At 45.7% G+C, this 14790-nt stretch overlaps 1 protein-coding gene across 13 annotated transcripts in view; it reads right to left on the bottom strand.

The window, feature by feature from the left end:
* The window catches only part of LOC120961640 (protein alan shepard), a 195496-nt gene that overhangs the window by 20697 nt on the left and 160009 nt on the right, over positions 1 to 14790 (bottom strand). For all 13 annotated transcript variants that reach the window (XM_040385538.2, XM_040385535.2, XM_040385537.2 and 10 more), the window contains one exon: positions 350 to 588. In XM_040385538.2, coding sequence (XP_040241472.2) covers positions 350 to 588 — 239 coding nt within the window. The remainder of the gene's footprint in view (positions 1 to 349; positions 589 to 14790) is intronic.

Raw genomic sequence — 14790 nt, forward strand, 5'->3', positions numbered from 1 at the left:
AGCTTGCTGCTCTTTCCTCCTTACTGTTTAATAATTCATATTACATTGGGCGGTGAGGTAAAGAGCGCCCGCGTTTGATTGCATCATCCCACGCGGCGGTTAAAAGGCCATGCTTCATATATTTCACCCAGATTTACACAGCATGTAACAGAGGCGCAAACACAGCCGACGAATGGCAGAAAATATTAATAACCCCGGCACACCAGCGCGCGCGCGTCACATGCTAATCGCATCGGATCACGCCCCCACCACATCATTGTTGACATTATTTGCAAGGATTTGGTCTCCATCCATTTCCCCCCCCCCCCCCATTTCCCTCCCTGACAGCAGGAGGGGGTTGGTTACTTACTGTGCACACATGTTGACAAGGTCCTTGTCGGTCGTGCCCTGTTGCAGGCCGCGAATGTAGAGGTTCGTTTTGGACAGCTGCTCCGTCTGCTGTGGCGTGTTGCTAGGACCCATCGTGTTGTTTGTGTTGGTCGTGTTGCTCAGGCTCGTGCTCAGGGTGCCGCTCTGCGAGCCGGTGTTGGACGAGCTGCTCGAGTTCGTGTTGCTGGGCGACGCTGCTGTCGGCACACGCTGTCCGTACTATGACGAGGGAGGGAGAGAGAGAGAGAGAGTGAAAGAGGTGTTACGATTAGCTCAATGTTAGTGATGAGTTTAGTATATAAATAGACTTGAAGTCGATTGTTTTTTAGATATAATTGGAGTTCTGCGTTTTAATGGCTTATGATATTAATTAGATTCCTTTTGAGATGGAATTGTACCATTGGAGTTGAAGTTCTCCATTTTAATGTGGATGAGAAGGATCTCAACAGCTGAAATGATTCAGAAAGTCTTGTTCTGTCTTTAAAATGTTCCAGACATCTTGCTTTTCTTGGAATTGCAATCCTTACTTTATTAATTATGCAAAACTTCTCCAACTAGTACTTCAGTTTTTGTAACGAACCTAAAGTATTGATCCTTTATTTGAATACCTTCTTAAGTCTTTAAGAAGATGTCATCCTGATGCATTTTATGTAGATTTTATTAAACGTTTCATCTTGGGATTCCTAATTCAGGATCTACCATGAATCCTAGGGATCTTGGGACTTTCTGCAGAGATCTCTTACACGCGATCCATAGAGCAGCGAAAGCGTAGGGCATTAATATAACAAAACCGGCCCCGTGGTCTCGCCGGCAAACGATGGAAAACGAAACTAATGAATCTTGCAACAGTGTGTAATTGTGCTTTGAAGTGTTTGTAACAACACGGCCATGACACACCATCCCAACCAAGTAGGCATTGTTTACTTTACTCGTCCCATCTCGGTTTCCCCTTCTGCCAAGGATATGCATTCGACTGACGACTGTCCAAGATCAGACGCTTCCGCGTTCGGGGCCGTGAAAATGCCTGAAACGATGTTTCTAACGGGGGAAACAGACTGGAAGCCTAAGAACCTCCGAGGAAATAAAACTGACAAACGAAATGCCTTCCGGAATGAAGGTGGTGCCGAAGAAAACGGACAGCACAGAGCACGAGAGAGAGAGAGAGAGAGAGAGAGAGAGAGAGAGAGAGAGAGAGAGAGAGAGAGAGAGAGAGAGAAAGAGAAAGAAAGAAAGAGACTGTCCCAACTCTCAGGACACATGGTGCTTCTACTTCCCCCGCTGCGTCCCTGCCGGCTTGATTAATTCGAAAATTTTAATAAAACATTTTTGCGCTACAGCGCCTCTTTCTTATTCCAACACGAAAAGCAATGGGGGGAAGATTGAAGGGTTTTTTTTTGTTTGGTTGGGAAAGGGGGATACTTTCTCGAAATCGAATTTTCTCCGAATTCTGCATCGCTCCAGGCGGGACACTCCTAACGCGGGCGAGGTTTTAGCAACGGGAAGGATAACACGTGCTGGATATGGTAAAAGCATCAACTCAGGAAACTTACAAATCCATACACACATTTGCATAGCCGTTGCAGACACACACAGAGAGAAAGAGAGATAACAGCGTCAGTTTAAAACATACAGCACACATAGGCATATCGTCATCCGTTTTGTGCTGCTGCTGGTGGAGCAAGTTCCTGGAGCAACTTTTCCGGCCGAAAAAAAAGAAGGGAAAATGCAAGGATGTTTTACAGCCGGGAAAACCGTGCAGCAAAAAACAACTTCAAATAATATACATTTTTGTGTTTCCTCTCTTTCCACTTTCGGGATCTTCTTTCGGGTGGTATGCGGGGCTGCTGCAGCGAGCTTGACGAGCTTGACGAGTTTGTGTGCGAGATAAAAATTTGAACCAATACTGGGAGGAAAAAAGGGTCATCGTAGCTTTTCTTTGCTAAGCGCGGTTTCTTTTCTCCCCAGTGTTCCGCATTGCCTCGAAGCGATTCGATGTGTCTAGCGACGAACGACCCGGTTCATCCGGCTCCTTTGACGGTCGGCGGAGGAGATATGCGCATACACAAGATGATCCGCCTAGGAGGAAGTGGAGTGTTCCTCTTTCCTGTGCCCCAATCTTACGCTCCACGCAGGTTTAGAGAGAGCTGCACGGTTTTAAGTTATGCTGCCGTGGTGATGTTTGAAAAGAGTGTTCAATTTATTTATTTTTCCATTTTCCCTTGTTTGGGGTTCCACCCCACAAAGACATCACACCGGCGTCCGATGATGAGAACACTATCTCTCGTACGTCCGATTGCTGAACGTTAGCAGTTGCAGGTGGTGCTGCGCCTACTGTTTGGCAAAGGGTGGAATTTTAAAAACTTCTTCTTTAACTAGTACGCGTGGCAGCGCCATTCTTTGGAGCTCACACCATAGTAAGCTATGGTATAGTAAGCACACCCCAAACCGAGTGTGTGTGTGTGTGTGTGTGTGTGTTTGTAAGGCCAAATGCGCTTGAATCCCCGCGTCTCATCAGTATGCAGCAGCATCAAAACGGCGAAGACGAAAACGCTGAGCGCCACTCGTACGCGGAGGAATGTTCTATACACGCGCATTCGGGAGATGCTAAAATATTTATCCGATTGTATTTGTCCTTATCGAGAAGCATTTTCTCGTGTGTCCTCGTGCTTCTTCTTCACAATCCCTTGTGCAACCGCCGCCCTTGCTAGTGCAACGCTAACATGGTACGAGGACGCTTGAATCCAGGTGCGGCTTGATCGCATTTCCCATGAGGTTTGGTTCCGATTCTTCTTTATTTTTTATTTTTTTTAGCGCAGAATTGTTAGTTCAGCATTTGTGCTGACACATTATGCAGGTGGCACTATGGGTTGGATTTGGCTGCGGTGGATATTTGAGTTTGTATAAGCTTGCAGATTTAAGGTATTATACAAGCCGGTGGAGTGTGCATTTTAATGTAATGGCAAGCATGTCTTTCGTAGTATGAAGATGTTTGGAATAAGTTTGGAATTGGAATCGGAAGCGCACAAACATGAAGTTTGCTATCAAGAAATGGTTTGCCTCAATAACTGTCATGAATGTTAGGAAAATGTAAGCAAACGTTGTTTTGTAAGTCATAAACCATAAGCCAAATCTTATCAAAATAGGTAATTTAACGTTTGTATCGTTAAATAATTTGTTAGTAATGTTGCAATGCGACAAGAGAAAAGCAATACAACCAACACAATACTCAACAAACATTAGAAAAAGACGCAAATACTCGTTTAATGAACATTTCGGATGATAGCACCGACGGACTAGCTTTTGTGAGTTTCTTCTATGCTTGGTCCTTGTCTCCTATTTCGAAACCAAATCATTCTCGGAAAATAGAAAACCCCCAAGAGCAAATCTTAGAGTAGCGTGGGCAGTCAGTCAGATAGAAGTGTGAAAAGGCATCCGCGTTCAGACACACATTCCTTGGTTCAATTTTCCGGCCCGTCGCTGTCGGTGCTGTACTTTTGCGCAAATCATTTTTTTGTTGTTTTTTTCTTGTGATTCATTCCCCGTACTGCGAACAATGTACACGAGCGTAAATGATTGTATTGACTGATGGAAAGGAAACGATTTGAATTCTTGGAAAATGGTTCGCGTAACACCTTTCGTCTTTGTTGCTTCGTGAGCTTATTGCTGATTGTTTCAGGGGCAGTTAAAAGTATACATTTAATGTAATATATTGGACTAAAATGGCCTATGTTTCAAGTCATACCTGTTTCCCGAAACATTTATAATTCCACTACAATTCTACCTTTAGGCTCGAGGTGTCTATTACGTGTACCAAACGCAAAGAATAGTTTTCCCGCTATTGGTTACGTTTATTCGATTAGTTTGGGGATCCGATTGACATTTTCCCGTAAATCGACTGACCGCAAAACATCAAACGAAGGGAGGCAAAGAGCACCCGAAGCCGTTCGTTAAAAGCACGCCGCAAGAAGTACATAAAGCACCCCCAAAAAAGAAATACGTCATAAAAATCATATTTTGCTTGCCGCAAATAGCTTTTTTCCCTTATAAGGTACGCACATTACGCGTGAGAAGGGTTTGACTAAATGGAGTCTTACGCAATAGAAGCAGGGTGAGTGCGTGTGTGTGTGTGTGGGAAACGTACACAACATTGTGGCAAAATGGTTCGGGTTTCATTGAGGCATCGTAGAAAAATTGCGTGTAAACGGTGTCAAATGACAAAACAAATTCACTGCTAAAAATGGAACTAATTTGCAACTTAGCATTTTTAAAATGTGACTACAATTTCCAAAATTCTAAGTTCAACACACTCCTTTTGCAGTAAAAAAAACATATAAAATGTCTAAAATTACCATTTTAATCTTTCGTAACAATGTTTCAAGACGATAAGACGCAACAACAACACAAAGACTCCCCACGCCGCAATCAAAATGTTTCGAACAGTTTACGACGGTGACATTACTTTGTTTTGCTTTTTTAAGCTCGCCAATACACTCATAATTGCACGATTTTAATGAGGTTGCAGATTGATAAGAGAACCACCGAGTGTGATGCCGGCGGAGATAATGTACAAAAGTAATTAAAGTAAAGATTTTATTTTCCACATGCAAATGAAATACTTAATTTCAAAATACATTGAACTGTTTTAAGTAGCTGTTCGGTGATTTAGGCAAAGCATTTGTTACGCTTGAGTGTTTTTAGGTTTGTCGCTACTAGCTTGTGTAAATCATACTTATTTGTATAATCCAACGTCGATTTATCTCCACACAGCAATCACTATTCGAAAGCACCTTATCAACTAAACCGTACTTCGATTGTCAATTGTATCCGAAAATATGAGTTCGAATGACACAAATTAGCTTAGCGCTCAGGGGGGGGGGGGGGGGGTAAGTCTAAGGTCTAAAACCCGTGCGCGCCAGTTGTCATTAGGTTCGTTATCATTCGTTCTGTATCACAGTGCGTAGCATAAAAGGGGAGGGAAAAGGGCACCAGGAAACGCAGAGCACACAAACCCACAAACACAAATCGACCATTCAAAATGACCACCGTGCTTACTCCGAAAATACCTTTGCCATCATGAAACAAAAAAAAACTGTCCATGGAATGGGCCAACAATCGGTCGTTATATTCCGGAGCGGCCACTATCTCACTCTATCTCGCAGCGCAGGAGGTCATGGTGTGTGCTTGCAGAACGTAGAAAAAAACCCATTGAACTGGTCATTCCTCTATTAATACTGGCAAACCACAACCTGTGCCGAAAATACACATTAGATGTGGATATTAAATGCAATCCCCCCCCCTCCCTTTTTTTTGAAAGCTTCCACTGTGGGGTATGGGGAGGGATGGGAGGCCCGTTATCATGGCTTTGCTCTGCCGAGTAGGGCCGTGCGCTCTAAGAGGAAGCTGTGTGCTTTTTCGATAATGGCGTCCGTTGGCAAATGTCAAATCATTTCGAAATATAACCCTCATCCCCTGTTTGAGTCGCTCCACCCCCCCTGCGTTTGTTTTTGCTCCCTTGGTATGGGTGTACTAAGCAATCGCACCCGCTTAAACACACACACACACACACACGCAACGGTTAACGTTTATGATGACGACAATCGGGCAATCGATGTCACTGGCAGCCATAATCGTAAATGATTCATGACCGTCCGGCGTAGTGCGCGTACTGTGTATGCTCCCACTGTATACGCACCGAGGTTCTTGTCCCGATAAGCGATGTCCACCCTCTTCCCCCTAACGCACTGCTGCGGCTGAAATTGTTTTTAATACAATGCCTGGAGAGAAGGCCTGGAACACCGAAGCTCCCGTGGAATTCATTCCACCGGAGACAATTATGCTGCAGCACGGCGGCCAGGCCAAATGGGACCAGACCAAATCTGGGCAGTAAAAATCGATGCTTGATTGCTCGATTGAACGATCGATACTGAGGGCAGGATGAAGATAGCACGCGTTAGGATTAAAGCGCCGTTGCGAAAACGGGAAGTATTTCATTCCGATATGGTAAAATTCAGTCCGCAGTTGTTCGCAGAATCGGGAGCGGTTAAAGGTCATTAAAGGGTTCGGGAAAGGGCGGACCAAAAACTTCGCCCAAACACACCCACTTCACACTTTTTCCAATAAATTAAACTCTTCCAAAGGTCCCCGGGGACGCTTCCCCGGAGAGAGTGGTAAACAGTGGCAGAAGTTTTCGCAACCCAGAACGTTGTTTGCCAGTATTCCAGTCCTCATTGCCCGGATGTGCTACATTTTCCTCCAAACGTTCGAGGTTCGCGTGTCATTGAACTTCAATGGTCGGAAGTTTTCCTTCCCACAAAAAAAAACCGGAAGCACACGAGCGAGCGAGCAAAGATTGTTGCAAATAAACCGTTCGCACCCAACCTTTCACCTTTGCGCGGGCGGACACATAAACTTTATAGGAAATTTATCATAATTAGACAGGAACTCCTTCCCCACCACCATCCTTGTTCCCTTTTTTTTTAAAAGGCAACCATTTCTCCACCGTGTTGTAGGGGGGGGGGGGGTAGGTATTCCAATCGTGTATTGGAACGGAAGCGCCAGAACTACCCCCCCCCCCCGGGGTTTGTTGCTTGTACCTGTGTCTACCTGTTGGTAATTACGCGTTCGCTCGCAAACTTTCGGCACGGCAAGTGTCGAAGAACATGGCTGGGCGGGCACCGTACACCCAAAAGAGCGGAACCCCGATGGGACGGACACGAGATAGGATTGTACACTACCGGGAAGCGGGGTTTTTCTTTTTGTTCTTCTCCGATTCGCTTCACGGAAATGACACGACCCTTGTCCACGAAACACCGGCTTGATGACCCAAAAACATCATTTCACCAGTTGCAAATACGATGGCATTTTGCCTCCCCTCCCCCTCCTCTCCCTGACCTGCTTTCCTTTGGCCCCTTCTACGCCCCCTGCCCAGCATGGGGAAAAGAGTTGAGAATTTCCCGGAAAACTCCCGGCCCCGGCTGGCTTTTGCTGTAAATCTGGCATCGTTTATTTTAAAAAGCCTCCACTTTAACAACTTTTATTGCTTCGGTGCTGTGATTTAATTAATCGATTACACCTTTTCCAACCCCTTGCTGGCAGGGTGGCAATAGGAGTGGCACGACAAAAAGCAAGGTGTAGTAGGGGGGGGGGGGGGGGGGGGGCATTACATTACCGGACAGTTAAAAGCAGCTGCTCTCTTATTCATTTCCCGACCTTTTCGTCGGTTGCTGGAAAAAGTCATCTTTCTTGCGCTGCCCCGAAGGCGGGAAAGTAGGGATAAATATGTCCCACCGACCGTGTCCCAACCACCCCAAACCGGTAGGACAGGACAGAGAAGGTGACCGACCGACCGACCGACAGGAAAGTTTATAGATTATGTCCTGCGGCAGTGGTGGCTATAATCCATCAGTAGGTTTAGTCCAGGCTTTCGGTCAGATGCAAACAAGTGATAAGGGGGAGGAAAGGGAAAATGTCCCAAAATGGGAGAACATTCACTTCGATGCTTGCGGTTGGAGGAGTAATATTTCCTTCTTGAACTCAGTTTTTTGGTAAAAAGTGGAGCCAATCGATGAACGAAAGTGGCCATCGAAAGCCCGTTGCTGCGGTGAAAATGTGAGCAATTAAAGTTTTTAACGATATTAGCTATGAGTGGCACAGGGTGAATAGACCGTTTAAGGACGTTTTTTTTTGTTGCAACCTTTTCCTCGCATTTAAAGTGGTACAGTGGTTAAGATTATTTTACGGAAATGAAATGATGCTTGAAAGCATCTAGATAAAAAAAAACGACAAAAAGGCCCACACACCGAGTTCTGGTTGTTGCTGTCAAAAGATGTTCATTTTTATTGCCTCTCCTGTGTGCTGCCCGTCTCCCTGGCATTGTTTTTTTTCTGGCTTCTTGCTGCATTCTATTTCCCCCAAAAGCATTCTTCTCGTTTTCCCGCTACTGTCAGCAACAAATGATGGAGGTCAAAAAGTGAAGATACCTGTTAGTGTGCTCCTTTATTCCGCTTTCTCTCCGCATTCGCACAGTTCACCGTCATTTTTGCACGCCCATCTCATCCGGCTTTTAGCGAGCGAAGCGTCACCTCTTCTTGCAAAGGTCGAAAATGATTCCAAACACACAAACACAAAAAAAACAGGACCGCTCACCACTTGGAAATGTCAAATTAGTTCCGCAATTCTAATTTCCTTCTGGGCGTGGTGAAAGCCCCCCTCCCTTCCCTGTTCAACAAGGAGGAAACCACAGGCGAAAAAAGAAAAAAATCATCACGAGCATTCTCCACCATGATAGCACCGATAGTAGAGGTAAAATAGAGAGTCGAGAAGTTAAGGTATTGAAGATAGAGAACACAAACACACATACAACAGGAAACAACGAAAAAAAACCCAAGTCCCAAAATACTATTAAATGCTGCTCAATCAAATTGAATGCTTTCAATCAATTAAACGTTTTATGCTTCTGGGCATGTCACAACGGGGAGGGGTTGGTGATTCGGGCAGTATTGGAAGAGCATAATTGAATATTGCTGCCAGCATGGAGCTTGTCCCGAAACTTTCAATACGGTATTTTTGTCGTTTTGTAACTCGCTCGTCCTCTCTTGCTCTCTCACTCTCTCTCTCTCGCTCGATCTCACTCTATCTATTTTCGAATCAACGAAATCATTTCGGACTCGAGTATTTCTTCTTTCAATCAATTTGGTCCCAGCCCTGCAGTAATCTACCATTCGATAAGGAAGCTTAAGCGGAAGCTTGGGATGTTGAAAATTGAGATAGGTTTCGCGGAAGAGTTGATATCGGTTACAGTGTGACGGGTTGTGAATAAAACAGTTGAAGTGAAAAATAGGCTTTTCATCAGAATCATTACATGCATTACTCCTCTTGGTCGTGCTGCAAAATGTCACTGTCAATGTCATAAAAAAATCTGACTGACTCAAACTTTCATGACTTTTTTTACTTGGGCATGACTTTTTTTTTTGCTTTGGTCAGTTCTGCAAAATGTCATTGACATGACGTTTTCCGACTGAAACAAAATCATGTCAGCGTCAGGCGAACTCTACTGTGATGATCAGAGGTGAGACTCTAACAGTTGCTGCAACCATCACATGCTTGGTGACTTTTTTACAACCAACTCTTGGTCCGTTACTTGGTCGTGACTTTTTTTTGTCGGTGATCATCACAATAGTCATAGGAGATATGTGGTGCGTGCGAGTAATCCCCAACACCAAAATGAGCATGATTTCTCCCTCAAATGCGTTATCATTCTATCCAACAGACCATCAAAGCGGAGCAAGAAAGCATGCTTGGAACCACTCGCCATGCATGTCCCAAGAAAGTCGTGATTATCATAGGGAGAAAATGTCAAGTGAGTGATCAAGATTTGGTTGTATGTGATATGTATGTGATGGGTCTACCATCTGTTTGAGTCTCACCCCTGATCATCACAGTTGTGTTTACGTGAGCAGACGTGAACTTCGTTTCAGCCATGAGTGTTCGTGACTGAAACAGTGGCGTTTGGCATCACTGTTCAAAGCCAGAAAAAGTCATGATTAGGCTTGCGACGGCATTAAGCTCAGCTTGTCATTCAGAGTATTGCGTTGGACTGAAGCATTCGCATGTCGCGTTCGGCATGTCATGACGCACTTCCGTTGAGTTTGCAATGAACAACAAACTACCACGGATATGTCCATTGTTGTCGGTGGTGACCATCACATGATGCTCATGATATTTTGCAGCAATGCCTCTTGGATTATGTTATAAATCAGATGAATATCAATTACTGAAGCAAATAAGAAATTAACTCTATGACTTAGTGGGAGTAGTCATTATTGAAAATAAATAAATTGCATTCTCCCAATACAGGGTTTCGAATCATATAAGGGAATAGCTCAATCATCAGTATTAATTCGAAGCTTTTTACACCGGCACCCACAGCTTACATGCAATATTCCCCTACCGATTTGCAACATTCCCCTAAGTGATTGAACTATTTCCTTATATGATTCGAAACCCTGTAACTCGCAAGAAGCAGGCAAGGCAACGTACAATCATTATTTCTTTGTTTTTCAAATTGATTATACGCAAAGTTTCGAGCCGAATGAAGTTAATTGATCCCTTCTTTCAACACATTTTCCGACTTCTATTTAACCTTATTATTGCTTCACACACTGTACATACTTTTCTACTACTTCCCACAGAGCGTGCTGGTGCGGTTTTTTACGCACGCTACACGCTACCACTTTCGTACTACTGCTTCGCTGCATTTGGTTCGCTCTACATTAGTGAACAAAATTGGAGTGCGTTTGAAGATTACAAAAAAAAAACAAAAAATGAACGGAATGAATATTTACGGCTTAACAGCGGTCACCGCAATGCCAGCGGGTTCTGGGTGGCTGGTGGCTTTGTCGCAAAACAATCTGTGCGAAAACGTGGTTAAGCCTGCGGGTGATGCCGCCCTGTATTCCTTCAGCCTTCAGCGTGGAGCGATACAAAACCACACCGTACGATGCGGTTTCGGTGTGTGCTTCTGTGTGTGCTTCTGTGGGTACGCAGGCATGTATATTTTCCTTTCATCCCCCTATTCAACCGACGCTTCCATGCGGAAGTGGTGCAGCACCCGCGCCCATTGTCCTTTTCGCCATGTCGTCCTATTGTTTTCGCTCTTTCTAATCCATTTCGAGAGTGGTGTCTTTAATGGGAGGGAAAAATACACACACACACGCACGTACACCAAAGTCCTCGGGTGCGTTTTGGTGGGGGGAGGGCACCTATAAGGATTCTTTGCCGCGGTACTCGACTCGACAAAACTTAGGCCTCATTCCACGAGGGCTTTTTTCTTACATTTCGATCGCGCATAATCTTATCAGCGTAAGTAAGCGTAACAAGAACAATTCCCCACAACCAGCCCACCAGCAAGGCAGCCCAAACAAAACCAACAAAAAAACTCCTTTTCATTTCGAATTTAGACGCTTCATTTTGGGAAGAAACGATTGCAATCAACCTTTTTTCCGCAGGCTGTATAGACTGTCTTGTTAAGCGGAGAGAACCGCTTTGGGGTGCTCACACGGACACACAAAAAACGTCCCCAAAAATCCTTCTAACTTACTTTAGGAAAAAGAAAAAAAAAGCCACTGCTTGTGCTCTTTCCAAGAAGTAATATTGGGGGGATGTGATACTTTGTACCTCGTACTTTATTGTTGCTGCCGCTCAATTTGCTGCTCCCCGTACTGTAGCGGATGAATAAACCAACTAAATTTGAAAATCGAATCAAACCCATACGCACACCTTCCACGCACGTCTGTGTTTCCAGCGAGACAATTTTTACCAACGAATATGCGAATAATCATAGCGACAGCAAATGACGACAATCGACGACTCCCTGTGCTGTCTCCGTCGTGGACTCATCCCGGACACAGCGAAACGGCACAAGCGGCGTTTTGTCGTGCGGATTAGTCGTACACTGCTGGACTGATCCCCGCTCCAACGCTCTCAGGCGAGGCATTGCGCCCTGGGTGGGTTGAGAAATCGTTGCATAAAACGAAGCACGTCCCCTACGAGGTCCTACGATGGACGAGATTTTTGGGAGCAAATTCCCGGCAAACTGAGCCGACCGGATGTGTGCGGCAAAACGGGATTCTCACCAAACGGGGCCGCAGAATTGTTCTGTTGACACTTCCACGTCCTTTGCCACCTGCCAACATCTCCTCCCATCCTGCTTCAACCTTTGCCAGAGCACAAAAAACTCTGAAGACGAATATCATTGTCCTCCCGGGGGGATGTTTAGGCCGGGTGCGGGAAAGACTGCAAAGAGTGTGGAGGAACTGTCACCGTGCACAGAAAACTGTCGATGATGGGGTGCAAAGCCTGACGGTGGGGAGACACACACACACACACGCGCGGGTCGGATGGGTCGTGCCATAAGCAAAAAGGGAAATTTATTCCATACAATAAAGATCCAACTTCCGGCATTGTTCCGGCATTGTTCCTGATTTCCTTTCGCAGTCGCCACCGACAAAGAGTGATTCGATTCGGCTGCTGCTGCTGGAGGTGATGGTTGTACCACACCACTTCTGTGTCCCTCTCTTACACCCTCTTCCCTTTACTTGCTTTTGGGGGTGCTCTTTTGTTTTGTGCAAGCCGCGCAGCAAAGGGAAACGGCATCAGCATAATCGGCAACGGGCCAACACCGCGGAGGAGGATGAGGCAGCACCAAATCGCATATGCAGTGTGTATCTGTGCTTGTGCGTGTGTGTGAGTGCCTTTTTTCTTTTTTCTTCCTCGGAAGTAAAGCTTTTATTCATTGACGCTTCTGATGCTGCCGCTGCTGCTGCTGCTGGTAGTAAGGAAATTGTCCTCGCCTTTTTTATGATTATCCGCCATCACAACGCCACCGCGCTAGTGTTGAGCGGGCGAGCTGCTGGCGGTGGGAAAGCTGAGAAAATTTTCATTAAATTCTTCTGCCATTTTGCACTCCGTCTAACCGACCCCGCAGCTTTGCGAGTTTCGACCGGGACCGGTTCGGTATCAGTTTTCTTGGGTGGAGAGGAACTTTCCACCCCTCCCCTTAAAGGGAAAGGGTTTTGTATTCCGCCATGACGGAACCATTTGCTGGCCCATCTGTCCGGCTCGCGGAACGGAAATTACGGCCAGCGCAGGATGGCCACACACACACACACACACACACACATACACACAGGATGGATCAAAAGTGAGCCAAAGTCAAGCCCGGGGAAGACAAGGGTTTTCTCATGGCCCTTTGGCTTTGCCAAGTTCCCAAGTCCCTGAGGGTGGGAGGGTGGCCGTTGTTGGCGTACGTTCTCGTCATCTTCAGCTCTTTAGCGAGGATGAAGGGGGCTGGGAAGGAGGAGGTTGGATGGAATTGTTAGATCTCTAAATTAGAATTAAGCGGATCTACGTGCCGGGAAATTCAAACGAAATTTCCGGCGACCAACGGCTGCGACCAGCCTACAAGCAGTGTGGATTATTTGCCCAAGATATAGAGAGAGAGAGAGAGAGAGAGAAATACGCTATCGCGCACTGTAGAATTGATGGCATTTTTGGAAGGCGCTCTTGGAATGGTTCGAGCGCTTCTAATAAGCTGCTGGTTTGGTCTCAGAGTACGCCAAGAAGTTACCGCTGTACCAGCGCAGCATCTAGGGGGGAATTTACAAACGGTTTCACAGAGCAAATGTGGAACGTTTTGCGTAGGTTTTGTGTGCTTGAAAGTGAGGCCACCTTCGCAGGATGTCATCTGCATCTATATGATTCACGGTTCAAGACCGGTGAAGGATGTCGCTCGATGTGGATGTTCTGATAATTTTAGCCACTTTATATGGCTCCGTTTCTCAGCACACACCTCTTCCACACGAAAGACACGTTCGTCGAACGGGACACACAGAGGCGTTAAGAAGATGCCTCATTATCACTGTCGCTTGGCTTTTTTCTCCCTCTCTCTGTGTTTGTTCAATCAGCAGATTCGCCACAAACTCCCACAGTAGTAGTTCACCGCAGCAGCCCAGAGGATTCCAACCTTTGCCGAAGAAATGCCCTACCTAACCCTACCGAGAACTACTTTCCAAGCGCTTTTTCCCTTATCAAGCCAGCCCTATCGGGTTAGGCCCGCTGAAAGCCACATGCAACGGTGCCACCATCAACTCCTACTGGGGGTGGGGGGGGGGGGGGGGGAAAGAAGGATGGACAAACGGGGCATAAAGGTTGCGCATAAAGTTTTGCATAAAATATGATAAAAATGAGATTAGCGCCGGACGAGGGTGGAAAATATAATTTTCAAAACTTTATCTTAATAATTCGATGGGCAGCGGGCGAGGTTAGGAGCGTGAAGGGCGTGCTATTTGCTCTGCAACTCCCGTATGCCGTTTTCCCGAGTGCTTTTCTACGGGGTGCAAAATAATGGCCAGATTTTCATTAGGATTCTTTTTCTTACACTTTGCATCTTTCGATCTGGGCTGGAAAGCTCACACTATTTCGGGTTTTTTCTTCGGTTCCTCGTTTGTTTGTTTAGTTTGAGTGCTTTTGCGGCGGCATGGGTTTCGGAGCTGCTTTTACGCTGCTAGCTAATTATTGGAAGAGTTTGCTTTAAAGAAGCTTATTTAAAAATTAAATTCAATAACAGCTCAACAACCGACCGTGCGAACCTGGTTGCTCCAGGTGGGTTCAAGCGCTTCAATGGTAAGAATTCTCGTTGCCTTATCGCGCCGTGTGCATGTTGCAGCATAAATATTCGTTCGCAAAAGATTCCTTTCCGCCTCTCTTGCGATGGGAAGAACGAGGCGGCTAATTTGGGATGCTGAATAAATCTTCTCCTGCACTAAAAACAAGCTCTAGGGAGGAGTGGTTTGTTTTTTTCCTCCCACCGGTTCCTTCGAGCGACAATCCTTTCGGGCGCACAAACCATACCCGTTTACCATC

This window comes from Anopheles coluzzii, chromosome 2 (genome assembly GCF_943734685.1).
Source record: "Anopheles coluzzii chromosome 2, AcolN3, whole genome shotgun sequence".
NCBI classification, from domain to species: domain Eukaryota; kingdom Metazoa; phylum Arthropoda; class Insecta; order Diptera; family Culicidae; genus Anopheles; species Anopheles coluzzii.